Source organism: Brachycentrus maculatus, unplaced genomic scaffold, assembly GCF_059751285.1.
Source record: "Brachycentrus maculatus isolate JH-2025_06_01 unplaced genomic scaffold, ASM5975128v1 h1tg000142l, whole genome shotgun sequence".
Classification (NCBI taxonomy): domain Eukaryota; kingdom Metazoa; phylum Arthropoda; class Insecta; order Trichoptera; family Brachycentridae; genus Brachycentrus; species Brachycentrus maculatus.
The window spans coordinates 82,968-96,443 of NW_028280895.1; the positions used below are offsets into that span (position 1 = coordinate 82,968).

The 13,476-nt window shown below is 31.3% G+C and overlaps 1 protein-coding gene across 1 annotated transcript; it reads right to left on the reverse strand.

The window, feature by feature from the left end:
• Positions 1 to 720: 720 nt before the first annotated feature.
• On the reverse strand, positions 721 to 7,430 carry LOC148308968 (endocuticle structural glycoprotein ABD-5-like). Its single transcript, XM_088260825.1, has 3 exons — positions 7,344 to 7,430; positions 2,620 to 2,726; positions 721 to 1,071 (listed from the first exon to the last, which is right to left on the reverse strand). The coding sequence occupies exons 1-3, from the start codon at positions 7,353 to 7,355 to the stop codon at positions 843 to 845; spliced, it is 348 nt and encodes a 115-aa protein (XP_088116951.1). The 5' UTR covers positions 7,356 to 7,430; the 3' UTR covers positions 721 to 842.
• Between the last annotated feature and the right edge of the window lie 6,046 nt (positions 7,431 to 13,476).

The following is a 13,476-nucleotide window of genomic DNA, read 5'->3' on the forward strand; positions in this document are numbered from 1 at the left end:
TTAAGTGGACAATCCTAATTTTACATCTGATATCCTCATATGTACAAATATACATCGGGTTCTCACAAGCAAAGGGTTATATTTGAGATAAAAATGATTTTTAAACAGAGTCAAAATTTTGTTTGAAACGAGAAATCCTATTCATTATTGATCTGTATTTCGACAAATATAATAGATCAAAATATGTAGAAAGCTGTATTCACAAAATTAATTGATTACTTTTCTTATTTTAAATTTGTAAGCTCAGACTTTTATCCTCTTTCGCATAAAAGTTATAGATATCGCTCACTCCTTTCAACAACGTCATATATCAAAGTCAATTTTGAGTTTTGCATGTTTTTGGAATGCTCAGAAAATGTACTTTATCCTAGCATATTTTTAACTTAACATTTACCCGCTACAGGGCAGAAAGTGTTGGTTTTGCATTTTGAAGAAAATGTATTGTTTAATTAATTTTTTATAAACAAAATATTTTTCAAATGGAGAAAAAGCCTTCAGGTTTTACTTATAGGACCTGTTGCACAGTAAAAAGTTCAGTAAGTGGCTTGATATTTATTTTTTAATACATTGTATTATATTTTTAAACTTTTAAAACGTTCTCCTGAAAAATCAAGTTTTTTTTATTTATGACGTCGTTGAAAGGAGTGAGGGATATTTCATATCAAATTGAGATACCTTTAACAAATAACTTACAAAGAATGTTGCAAATGGTATATGGATGTTTTTTTTGTAATTTTAATATACTTACAATCAAAAACTTTAATAATTTAAAAACTTTTAAATATAACCTTTTGAGATGTGACTATGTATATGTGAAGGTGAAAAATGAGTAAGAAGAGTATTTATCCTAGAAGAGAGGCCACAAGGGGTCCGCTGATGCCACCCCCAGCGCCACCTTGCTCGACCTTGGGTTGGAAGCCGTTCTCGTCAGCGATGAAGGTCACGGTCCAGACGATGCCGTCAGGAGACACCCAGGAGTAGGATCCCTGGACCGACATGGCCTCATTTTCTGTTCCGGCATTCTTCAAGTGACCTTCCTCGTTGCGTTTCGTTCCGTCTGATAACTCGTATCTGTTAAATTACAATTATATTAGAGTGAATCGTAATAATTTACATTAATACATATCGCTTCTCCTTTTAACAACGTCATATATCAAAAATCGTCAATTTTCAGTTGTGCATGTTTTCGGAATGCCCAAAAAATGTACTATATCCCAGCAAAGGCGGCATATTTTTATGTTTTGAATATTGAATTTATCAGATATATTTTATATTATTGATTTGTATTTTGTATACTGCAGCTTAGACAGTTCACAAATCCCTCACTCTTTTCAACAAAGTCAAATATCAAAAATCGACAATTTTCAGTTGTGCATGTTTTCGGAATGCCCAAAAAATGTACTATATCCCAGCAAAAGCGACATATTTTTATGTTTTGTATATTGAATTTATCAGATATATTTTATATTATTGATATATTGTGTATACTGCAGCTTAGACATTTCTCGAATCCCTCACTCTTTTCAACAAAGTCATACATATATCAAAAATCGTCAATTTTCAGTTGTGCATGTTTTCGGAATGCCTGGAAAATATACTATATCCCAGCAAAAGCGGCATGTTTTAAATTTAATATTTACCCGCTACAGGGCAGAAAGTGTTGATTTTGCATTTTGAAGAAAAGATATTGTTTAATTCTTTTTTTGAATATGCTAACTATTATTATTCAAGTGGCGAAAAAACATAGAGGTTTTAATAAGTGGCTTGATATTTTTTTAAAGTTTTATTATATTTTAAACATTAAAAAATCTCCTGAAATTCCAAGTTTTTTGATATATGACATTGTTGAAAGGAGTGAGTGATATAAAATGTACCACAAAGTATCTGCGAAAAACATTCAAGAAAAAGTAACTTAAAAAAAAAACTCTCGTAACTACATAAAAAAATTATATTTCTCAGTTTTATATTTAGAACGTGTCCATCTCTGAAAATGACAAGGTTCTTGTCGAAACCGATTAGTGAAAAATACCAAAAATAAAAGTGGTTTAAAACAAAGTTCTAATTTTATAAAATATTCATGAAAACAGATCTCCTGGCTCAGGAATATACGAGATTGGACGGGAATCAGACAAGGAAAATAACTGTTGAAGGTTTAAGATACACATACTCATTATTTGTAGGTACCAAAGCATGCTATAATTGATCAATTGCTACTTGGTAGGATATGTTTTCTAGAAATAAGCATGCTACCTACAGCGCGAGTAAAAGGGGCTCTGAGATCGTCTGATGATGAGCAACCGTCTAAGTATGCTCAATAAGTAGTTTTTTTTTTTAAATTACCTAACGTCCAAGTGACTCTGAAATCTAGCTACGGCTTATGCAACACCGTTTATCATGTCCCTAGTCAGGCTTCAACTTTATAAGTTTCATAGCCCATGCCTACTTGTGAGTGGATTTACTCTTTATGTTTAAAGTTACTATAATTTTATGTAATTCACTCAATTAGTAGCATGTGTAACTATACATTAAATAGTTGACGTCGGGGAACCCGACATGACACACAAAGGGAACAAATATTAAAGCTGTCGCTCAAACTGCCTGTGCTACGATAATACTTACGAAAATTTGTAGTCACCCAGTCCACTGTTGTCATTTTCATACGACACTACTTGAACCTGGTCCTGAGGAGCTGCTGCTGCCATCGCACACACGCACAATACAACAATCTGAAACATATTTTAAAAATATTTTAATAATTCGTTCCCTGCAAATTATTATATTTCTTTAACAACATTTTTAGTGTGTCCAAATACTTGTTCACAAAATCTGGATTATCTCCAATTACAGGAGCTATTTTCATATTATTTTTTGACATCTCACCAAAGATAAAGAAGCATATGGAAGTCTGGGTATTAACGGGGCTGACGACCGTCATAGGCTGGTTTAAATGATCACTTTACACACGTGTAACATTCACCAATTCTACCCATTATTGACAGCCACACTACTCAAATCTTGGAAGTTCTATATATATGAACCAATTTTGAAACATTATTCTTGAATCACTAGGACTTCAATAGAGACATCTATTGGTGAGATGAAAAGAAGCTCTGTAATTTTTGTAAAGCTTTGTAAGCTTTGTAAAAAAAATATATTTTTCATCATTTTGGGTGTAGGGATTTGTGGCAAGCAATTGTTCCTTGCCACAAATCCCTCCATTCATTTGTCATGTTATTTTTACATTTTGATATTTCACCATAGATGAAGAAGAATATGGATGTCAAACACTTTTTTTATGAATCAATTATTTGGTAAATATCACTATTTGTGATTTGATACATTCAATTATGATAACGTCTCGGGTTGTCGTCCCGTGGTTAGTGTCGCGGACTCTGATTTCATACATATTTCTAATAATGAGCCTCTTAGGCTCACAGAAATATTATGAAATGGAAATATTTGTGTTAACAATAAAAACACAAATATTTATCTTTAAAAATAAAACAATATGAAAATTATTTCATATGATTAGTGATAATGACACACAGTGCTTAAATATTAAGGCAGGATAATCAAAAGACCGTAATCTTATTTTTTTTAACTCGGGTAATATTTATCGTAATGGATATTTTTGCTTAAAACACCGTTTTTGTATTCAGAAAAGAAGTTTTTCTTGGAAAAAAATATATGATTTTGAAAAGAAAATAGTAATGAGAATTCTTCATTCAAGAACTTTGTAAATTATAATAACTTTTATCATATACCCACCAATACACAGAGAAATAGGGTTAATTTTGTGCCAAAGTAGGAATATGATAAGCGGTGTCGCATGAGTTGTAGCCGGTTCTAGTGGTCACCCATATTTTAATTGTGGTCACCCATATTGGTCACCCATATTTTAATTATTATTATAGTATTTATGCTTATTTATTGTATTGTTTTCAATTAAGTAAGCTTTCAAAAAAGGTTTGGAATTGGTAGAGAGGGTTCGAACTGAGAAAATCTGACTTCAGAGTCCGCGACACTAACCATGGGACCACAACCCGATACCTGTTGTAGTTAAAACGCCATTTTAAGGGCAATGTTTTAACGACTGAAATAATTTATAACAAAAAAACAAAATGAAATAATTTATTCCCAAGTATTTTTTTTTATTTGAAAATAATTTGGAAAATAATATATGCACACGTAAGACTATAACCTTTTTCTCATTAAATCATTTAAAATTATTTTAAATAACTTAATTCAAGAGTCAACTAAATATTCGTATACAAAAGGATATAAAATTGAATTCTACACGAGGTATAATTTATTGAGAAGTTTGACGTCTAATGAAATACGACAAAACGTTAAATTTTAGAGAAATTATCAAACAATATAAAGATTTATTTTATTTTTAATGTATTTTAAAACTGCCAGTATTTTATTTCGTACGTGAATGGGATTTTGAATTATTTAAAGAAATATTTTTGTATCTGTTTGAACATTGCTGGAATTATGTGTTTTTTATGTACCTTTTAATATTTATAACACGCATAACTTTTATTTTATTAACCCTCCCTTCCCGGTGTTGTGTGCCTAGTACACATTGTATTTTTTTATTATAATAATAGATTTACCTCTATAAATATAATAAATACAAGGCTAAGATTTTAGGCATTCCTCCATTACATAATTACGCATTGATTTAAAAAATAAAATTAATAATAGTCAGAAGTTATCGGGTACATCGGAGGTACTTTGTGAATATCTGAAACAAATTTGCGTAAACAGCGCGTGACGAGTGTACGGGAACCGCGACACTATATTCGCATCTCATACTTGCATACTTGCACTGTTCAAGCGTCAGGAGCTTAAAGCTCAATATTCTCTAGCTAGCGGCAGTAGCTTTTGGGCTTCCGACAAGATTGGACCTATGCTTGTTCCGTGAGCGTTGCCAGATGGTTTTTAAAAATTTTTTAGCAAAAAAATCTAAATTGGTTAATTTTTCAAATTCATTTATAATTGATTCAGGGGATTAGTTACGAATGTTCGTATTTTTTCGATTTAAAATTGCTAATTTTTTTGTTTAGTTACTACCCAATACCGGGAAGCTCGTTTTATTTTGGCACCGGAAGGGATAGGTTAAACTAGAATATATTTCAACTTTATATTAAATCAATCACGTTTTATTTTAAAAAGAGGGATTTTTTTCGAATTTATTCAAGAACGAGTTGAAATTTGGACACACCTAAAATAATATGAAAAAAACTGGTTTGCTAAGTATTTTTTAGTATATCTAAATTTTAACATAAAAATTGTATTTTTATACGTTTTCTAGTCTGTAAAGTAATTCGGGAAAGATTGATAGATACATTTTATGAATGTTTGTTTTAAAAAAAAAACTGATAAAAAAACCATGTTTGGATTTTTTAAATTAAAACATTTAAACGTCGGGTTGTGGTCCTGTGGTTAGTGTCGCGAACTCTTAAGTCAGAGTTTCTCGGTTCGAACCCACTATTTGATACCTATTTTTAATAATGAGCCTCTCAGGCTCACAGAAATAGTATGAAATTTAAATATTTGTGTAAATAATAAAAATACAGATATTTCTCTTTATTTAAAAAAAAATACTGGAAAGAGGATGTGAATCATGAATAGAATTGTGAATTTTACACAGCGTATAAAGTGATCACTTACACCGCCCAATTAGGTCTTAAGCCGTGTTATGCCCAGACTTCCATATTCTTAATGTACGTAGATATACCAATAAAATCTATCTAAATTTTAAACAGTTGAATGATAATTTTTCTTCAAGACTTATTATTATCATTATCAGTTAAAGTTAAAATTTACATAATTTATCAAACCAGCTAGTGAAACAGGATTAATAAATAATAATAAAACCCTTATCCGAACCCCAATGGTGCATAGGGCACTGCGTCATATAAACGCAGTGTTATCTTGATCGTTTACACATGAAGGAAAGGTGATCAGCCCTCCGCTTCAGGTACCAGTCCAGGGAATTATTGAATAAATATGACATTAAAAAAATCATTTATAGTTATTTTACCCCCCTTGGGAATCGAACCCGGGACCTCCAGAACGGTAGCCGAGCGTGCTGACCATTACACTACGGAGGCGGACAACAGGATTAGAGTCCCAAAAATCTATAAGATTGACTATCTTCATGGTAATATCCATCCATTTTTATTTTAATTTAACTTGGTTAATACCACTATTTGGCAAATAACACAATAGTGGTATTGACTTAGTAAAACATAAATTAAAAATAGATAGATCCTACTACAAAGTGACTCCAGAATCAATCAAAAGAAAAATATATGTTTAAAATAATCGATGTATTCATAACCGAATGATAAAACAAACTAGTTTTTATCCACAACATTTCGAATTTATCCAATTACTTTTTTTTTTCATTTCAACCTGGGTTTTCTTTCTAGTTTTCACTGTAGGCAAAAAAAAAACAAAAAAAATAAATTCCTCTTCTAACCCGTATCCGTAGCTAATGGTGCAAAGGGCACTGCATTGTTTTGACGCAGTGTAATCTTGATCGTTACATACATGACGGCAAGGATCACTCCTGCGCTTCACGGTAATATTAAATAAATTTTAGATTATAAAATCATACAAGTATATTAATTTCAACCCCCCCTGGGAATCGAACCCGGGACCTTCAGCACGTTAGTTAAACACGTTAACCGTTATACCACGGAGGTGGACTAATAATTAAATAATATAACGAAATATCAAGCTGCCAGACTATGAAATGAATTATCTCTCCTTGTAAAAAATGCACCCTGTCTAATAACTTTTGAGAAACGTCTGAGACATTACTATCTATCATTGGAATCCTAACTGTCCATCAAACCTCATCCCTTAGTTTTTTTCCTCTACCTCCGTCATAAACTCCCTTTTTACTTTGCCTTCCTTATTATCATAAATTTTACATTTATGTTTTTTTTAAATGTTCAAGTACTATCTACCCTCTGATTACAACAAACAGCTATATATGGTATTAAACATTTAGACCAATATCACTAGTCTGTTTTTGATTTGTTGAGAGATATTGATTTTAAGCAATAAGCTCACCAATGTACTTATTTCTTTTCTGTACATGAAGTTTAAATACATAAATAAATAAAATATTTTAAATTAGTTTATAATTTCTACGAATGATTTAAGTTTAAAATTTGCTTCGTAAGGACCGTTCATCACGATTGCATAGTCCAACGGCGAAGAAGAAGTTATTATTCACTTTTGTTGTTTTCACTATCAGGTAATTATGGCAACACCAAATAAAAACAAAGCGCACATATGACGAATTAATAGGCAACACTCACCGCGAACTTCATTGTGTTATTTTTGTAAATAAGGTTATGTTCGAAGGAAGATATTTCTCTACAGAGATGTGATCACTTTCACTTTTAGGTCGATAACGATGACCCATCAACGTTCTGACCGTCTTTTATACTTTGCACATCACGCGTTGCTTCTTCGACGCCTTTTTCTTCCTTTGTACACGGTATCGAAATAATAAAGGTTAGCCCAATACCATAAGTGTCTTTCACTGGTATTTTTCTCAACTTAGCCTCTTGACGGATTGCATGGGTGGCCGATTTGCAGAGGCAGCTCGTGTTACGGCCCCTCTGTCGAAATGTGTCTTCAAATTTTTAAAAGAATTACATTTTGACATTTTACTAACTTACTAAACATGTCAAGTGTCACTTGAATCGATAGATAAAAGTAGCCAACCAAATTTAGTTGAAGTGCAATACCAACATATATATGACCAACATATATCGCTCATTCCTTTCAACAACGTCACAATAAAAAAAACTTAATTTTTCAGGAGATCATTTTTAAAGTGTGAGAATATAATAAAATGTATTAAAATAAATATCAAGCCATTTATTGATCTTTTTACTGTGCAACAGATGTTTTGAGGTAAAACCTGAATGTTTTTTCTCCATTTGAAAAATATTTAGTATATTTAAAAAAAAAAACAATACCTTTTCTTCAAAATGCAAAAACAACACTTTCTGCCCTGTAGCGGGTAAATATTAAATTTAAAATATGCTGCTTTTGCTGGGATATAGAGCATTTTCTGGGCATTCCGAAGACATGTACAACTGAAAATTGACGATTTTTTATATATGACGTTGTTGAAAGGAGTGAGCGATATTTCATATAATTGCGTGAGTTTGCTATTGTATTCATGGTTGATTTAAGATTTTTTTTTAGCAGAGACCATTTAAAGAAATGTATTCTAGATCCTTCCAGAATCATTTTTCATACTGGGAGACATGATTTCAAAAAATTACGATGTTTATTATTCATACAATTTTCATAAACATATTACTAGAAATAAGGATAAAATAAGACTGGCATTGTTGAAAAAAAAACGAGTCACAAAATCGTTTAATGTATAAGGGTTTGAAAATATTTGATGAGATGCCTGAATGTATGAAGAATGAAAAGGGTATGAAAGAATTTAAAAACGAAGGTTATATGATGTTAATAAAGTGTAAATAATATGTTTTGAATATTGAAAGCATTAACTTTGTAGATCATATTGATATATTATTTCGAGAAATAAAAATACTTTGTGTTCTGATCCACTCACATTTTTATTAACCAACTAGTTTCGGCAACAACCTGTTGCCCTCTTCAGGGTCACATTTATTACTAAATATATATATAAAAAGAAATAATGTACAAAAAAAAATCAAACCCAACCTAAACTGAGTTATCCCCTTCCTTGCTCTTACCCCTCCTTAAAACACCATTACCCCCACCCCTACCCTTTTGAAACCCAACAACTTCTACACTGTTTCTTTTTATATATATATTTAGTAATAAATGTAACCCTGAAGAGGGCAACATGTTGTTGCCGAAACTAGTTGGTTAATAAAAATGTGAGTGGATCAGAACACAAAGTATTTTTATTTCTCGAAATAATATGTAAATAATAGTTTATATTAGTGAAATATAAGCTTATTAAAGAAATAAATAAAAAATAAATAAAAAAGCCTGTATTTTTAAATATTTTTTGCAATGTACAAGATGAATATCTTCATCCGCCAACATTGAGCTTTGTGTAAAAAATGGCGAATTAAGGTCAGAGATCAATATGTCAAGTCAAAGATGCGACGAAACCTTTTGTGTTAATACATCCGAAGCATGACTTTTCCGTATTTACAACAGCTTTAGATCAGTGATTCTTAAACTCTTTTGACCCACGGAACCCTTTTCATAAATTTATGATTGATTTTCATAAATTGATTACTTGAATGAACTAGATGGGATGTTGCGTATTTATGTTCAGTTTTATGTTTGTGAGTTGCAATAAAAAATCTCCATAGTCAGTATCTTTTTTTGTTGATAAATGTCCTCTTGTGCCGAAATAGTCCTTTAAACATGTTTCGAAAGGCTTATTTTTTAATTTCTGCTCGTTCAGTGTCTTCTCTTCACCTTTTTAATTTTTGTATTTTTTTTAAGGATCAACCCACAAAACCTCTTTTAGAGGCTTGTCTACAGGTAGGATAGTAAGTATAGGGATGGTAAATGTGAAAAATACATCACAAATACTCAGACCAATTGAAAATAAATCTTTCTTGAATTTATTTTATAATTGGCGGGAATCGAACTCGTGACGCCAGTTTCGCAGTCGAGCGTCTACCCAACTGCGCCACGGCGCCTGTAAAATGTCCAGTATTTAACAAAGGCCTCCTTTTTGGACTTCTACAGTTCTCTGTTGGACGCCACTCTCTTCCAGTGCAGGCCCGCTACTTTGCTAATGTCATCGGACCATCTAGTCTGGGCCCTACCCACGCTCCTGCGTCCTGTTCTAGGTCTCCAGTCAAGCATCTATTTTCCATCTATTTTCATACATTCATGCCACATCAGCTGCCCAGTTTCCATGTAGTTCCGCAATTCTTTGAGCTACATCTGTTTTTTTTTGTATTTTCTCTTATCCAATTCTTGGTGTCTTACTCCAGATTTTAAAAAAAGGAGTGAAGAAGATGGCATTATTACGGTTGAAAAAATTCGTTTCAAAATTAGCTAACAATTTATTCATTGGTATTTATTATAACTTCCATATTAACACATTGTTGGCGGACAGTTTTTTTCATCAACCACCCCTAATTAGAGTGGTATTATACTAATCACAAGTAATCGCGAACCCTACTAACTTACCAAAAGTAAGCAAATACAATTTTTATAAGCGTTTCCCGCTCTCTACTAACAGTATATAAAAGAAGCTTTTAAGCGTTGACGTCAAACAATGTGTTTTAAAAATTTTTTACATTTTTAATTTTATTTTATATTATCAATTCCGCGGATCTTGTGACGCTGTTCAGGGACCCCCAATTCATTATTAATTTTCCACCTTTCCCTCCTGAAATATCCCGGAAACCCCTGGGGGTCCTGTTTGAGAACCACTGCTTTAGACGAATCTTCTTTCAACCGATTGGATAATATTGTATGTACGATGTAATAAGATATTAATGAAATAAATTGCTTGCAATTGAATCGTACCCGTGTCTCATACCATACATTACAGTTTTATAAAGAAGCGTGTTAAATATTTATATGTGCAATATATTAATATGATGGGAATGCTCTTGACATTTAAGTAGAGGTATTTAAGGAGTTTAACCATTTTTACCTTTGAAGCCATATTATTAAAAAATAATTACATTTAAATTATTTAAATTTTATTTGTATCTACAGTGAGAACCAAGTAACACAAAAAGTATTAAAATACACACAGATTGTATGTATTTTAATACGTATGTACTTATAAAAATAAAAACGTAAATATTTATTTGTTCAAAATCTTACATTTCTTTAGGTTATTCAGAGATATCTTTGAAATTTTGACACGTCGTTTAATCCGAAAACGCATTTATTTTGTTTCAACAATAAAAACCAGCTTATAAAAGCCATATGCAAGGTCAGATATAGATACAGATACAGGATGTACCATATGCAAGGTCAGAACCCCGATTTATTTTTAGATACTGAAAACTCCTGGAGACACGATTTTCATTTTTTGTAGCTTATAAAAGCTACAAAAAATGAAAATCGTGTCTCCAGGAGTTTTCAGTATCTAAAAATAAATCGGGGTTCTGACCTTGCATATGGTACATTTAATTTAAAGGGTTTTCGCTAAGTGCTTTCAATCTCTCTCCAATCTCAATCCAATAAAGATGGCTGCTGTGAACTCATATGTACTGCATCGTGAGATTGATCATAAATCTAAGAGTTCCAAAAGCTAATTATTCATAAGCTAGTTAAGTGAAGTGATCACTTAATTAATTACAGGTCATAAGCCCTGTAAAAATACCCAAACTTTCATAATATTCTTTACCTGTGTTGAGATGTCAACATTTAATAATAATGTCATGAGATATATCAATATGTTTGTTTTATTTTTGTGCCTTCTAAGGGTATTTTAAAATTATTCTTGTGTTCTTTGTTTTTAAGTTTAAAATTTAAAAAAATATATTGCGAACTCTTATTAGTAAATATTTAAAGTATAACTACAATATATAGTTGTCCGCCTCCTTAGTGAAATGGTCAGCATGCTCGGCTACCGTTCTGGAGGTCCCGGGTTCGATTCCAGGTGAGTGTCAAATAAATATATATGATTTTTTAACTCGAAGATTGATGCAATATGACCCTGGACTGGAAGGAGGGCTAATTACCTTTCTTTCATGTGTTGACGATTAAGATAACACTGCGTTTAAATGATGCAGTGCCCTATGCGTCATCGGGTGGGGGTGAGGATTTTTTTAAAGGAACATTTTTGTACTCTTATTAGTAAATATTTAAAGTTAATATAACTATATAGCCGTTATTTTTTTTATACATTTATCTAGATTCATATCTTCTATTTAAAAAAATGGTTTTAAAGAAGTCATATATATTTTTTAAAAGTAAAATGTCTTTACTCAGTCTTTAAACGTGTTTTCAACAGTATCAGAATTTATTTATTCACTGGGCGATTCCAGATATCGCCGGACAATAAACATCACACAATAAACCCATTATCAAATTATGCAAATCGTTTACTTGGAAATCCGCGATATTCGCACAAAAACCTGATTTTATTATACACAACACATCTTGATAATAACATTTTGAGTGTGTCCAAATACTTATTCACAAATCTGGCCTATCTCCAATTATTAGAGATATTTATCATACTTTTTTTTGACATCTAACCATAATATGATAAATAACTGCTATAATTATATAGATAGAGATAATCCAGATTTGTTAACAAGTATTTGGACACACTCAAATGTTGTTTAATTAATTATCAGGTCAAATTATAAGCTAAAATAATAGAATAAAAAGGATATAATTAAAATGTAACTTTGTTTTAAAATCACTATAAATATTATATTATAATTATATTGTCTATAGAAGAAATATTTGTGTTTTTTTTTTATTTACAAAAATACTTCAATTTCATACTATTTCCGTGAGTCTAAGCGGCTCATTATTAGAAAAATAATACATTTCGATAATTTTTCAGCTACGAGGTTCTTCAGAGAAACTCATCTCTCACATTGTAGGGTCATACAAAAGTACGAAGGTGCTACTTTAATAAATGTACTCTTGACATTTGAACCATAAAGTATATACAGTATTAACTAATTGTTTGGATATATCATACTGGTAAACATTCTTCTTATTCTTCTTCTTTAACCTTCTCTCCTGCAACGCTGGATATAGGCAGGGGCGTGCATTCCACATAGGCAGAAAAACAGTGCCTATCTTAACTTACCCGCGTGACATATAAAAACGCAAAAATTACCTACCCTACTTTACTAAGTATGTAGTATACTGATCACCACAAAAGAATGCAAAACTGACACTTAAGAAATCATTTGTGTTATATGCAAGCGTGTAAATATAGTGGTACAATCAGGTTTGTGAACAATGATTAGAATGCACTTAAAATATTTAAATAATAATTTGCAGTTAATATAATAAAGAAAAATTGTTTAGAATTTTAAAACAAGGCTAAATGAATAATGGAATGTAATTAACCTTAAAATATTGGGATCGAAACTCAGAAGCGTACAATTACGCAAATAAAAATTAGGTAAAGATCAATTGCATTCTACTTTTGTATGGATTATAAAAGAAAAACCGAGTTTTTTTTTGTATTTTCCTAAGTAGGTAACGATCGTGTGAATAGAAGTACTTAATTTCTTTAAGTGGGCGTCTCTTAACCCTTTGGTTACCAAAATCCGATATCGGCTTTCGGTACTCTAGCGTCATGATTAATAAAAGTATCACGTACACTTTGGTCAGTATGTTAGGGATTCCTTCAGGGTTGTGTAAAAAAAGCGATGCATGTTTTGTTTTTTTCTTCAATAAGTTATACATCGATATTTAGAATTAAACTTTCACATATACTAGTGTATAACAATTAATTGTAATATTACATAACTA

Coding starts and splice junctions, on each gene's coding strand:
- LOC148308968 (XM_088260825.1), bottom strand. Junction 1,072..2,619: donor CTGGGTGACTACAAATTTTC/GTAAGTATTATC, acceptor GTAATTTAACAG/ATACGAGTTATCAGACGGAA.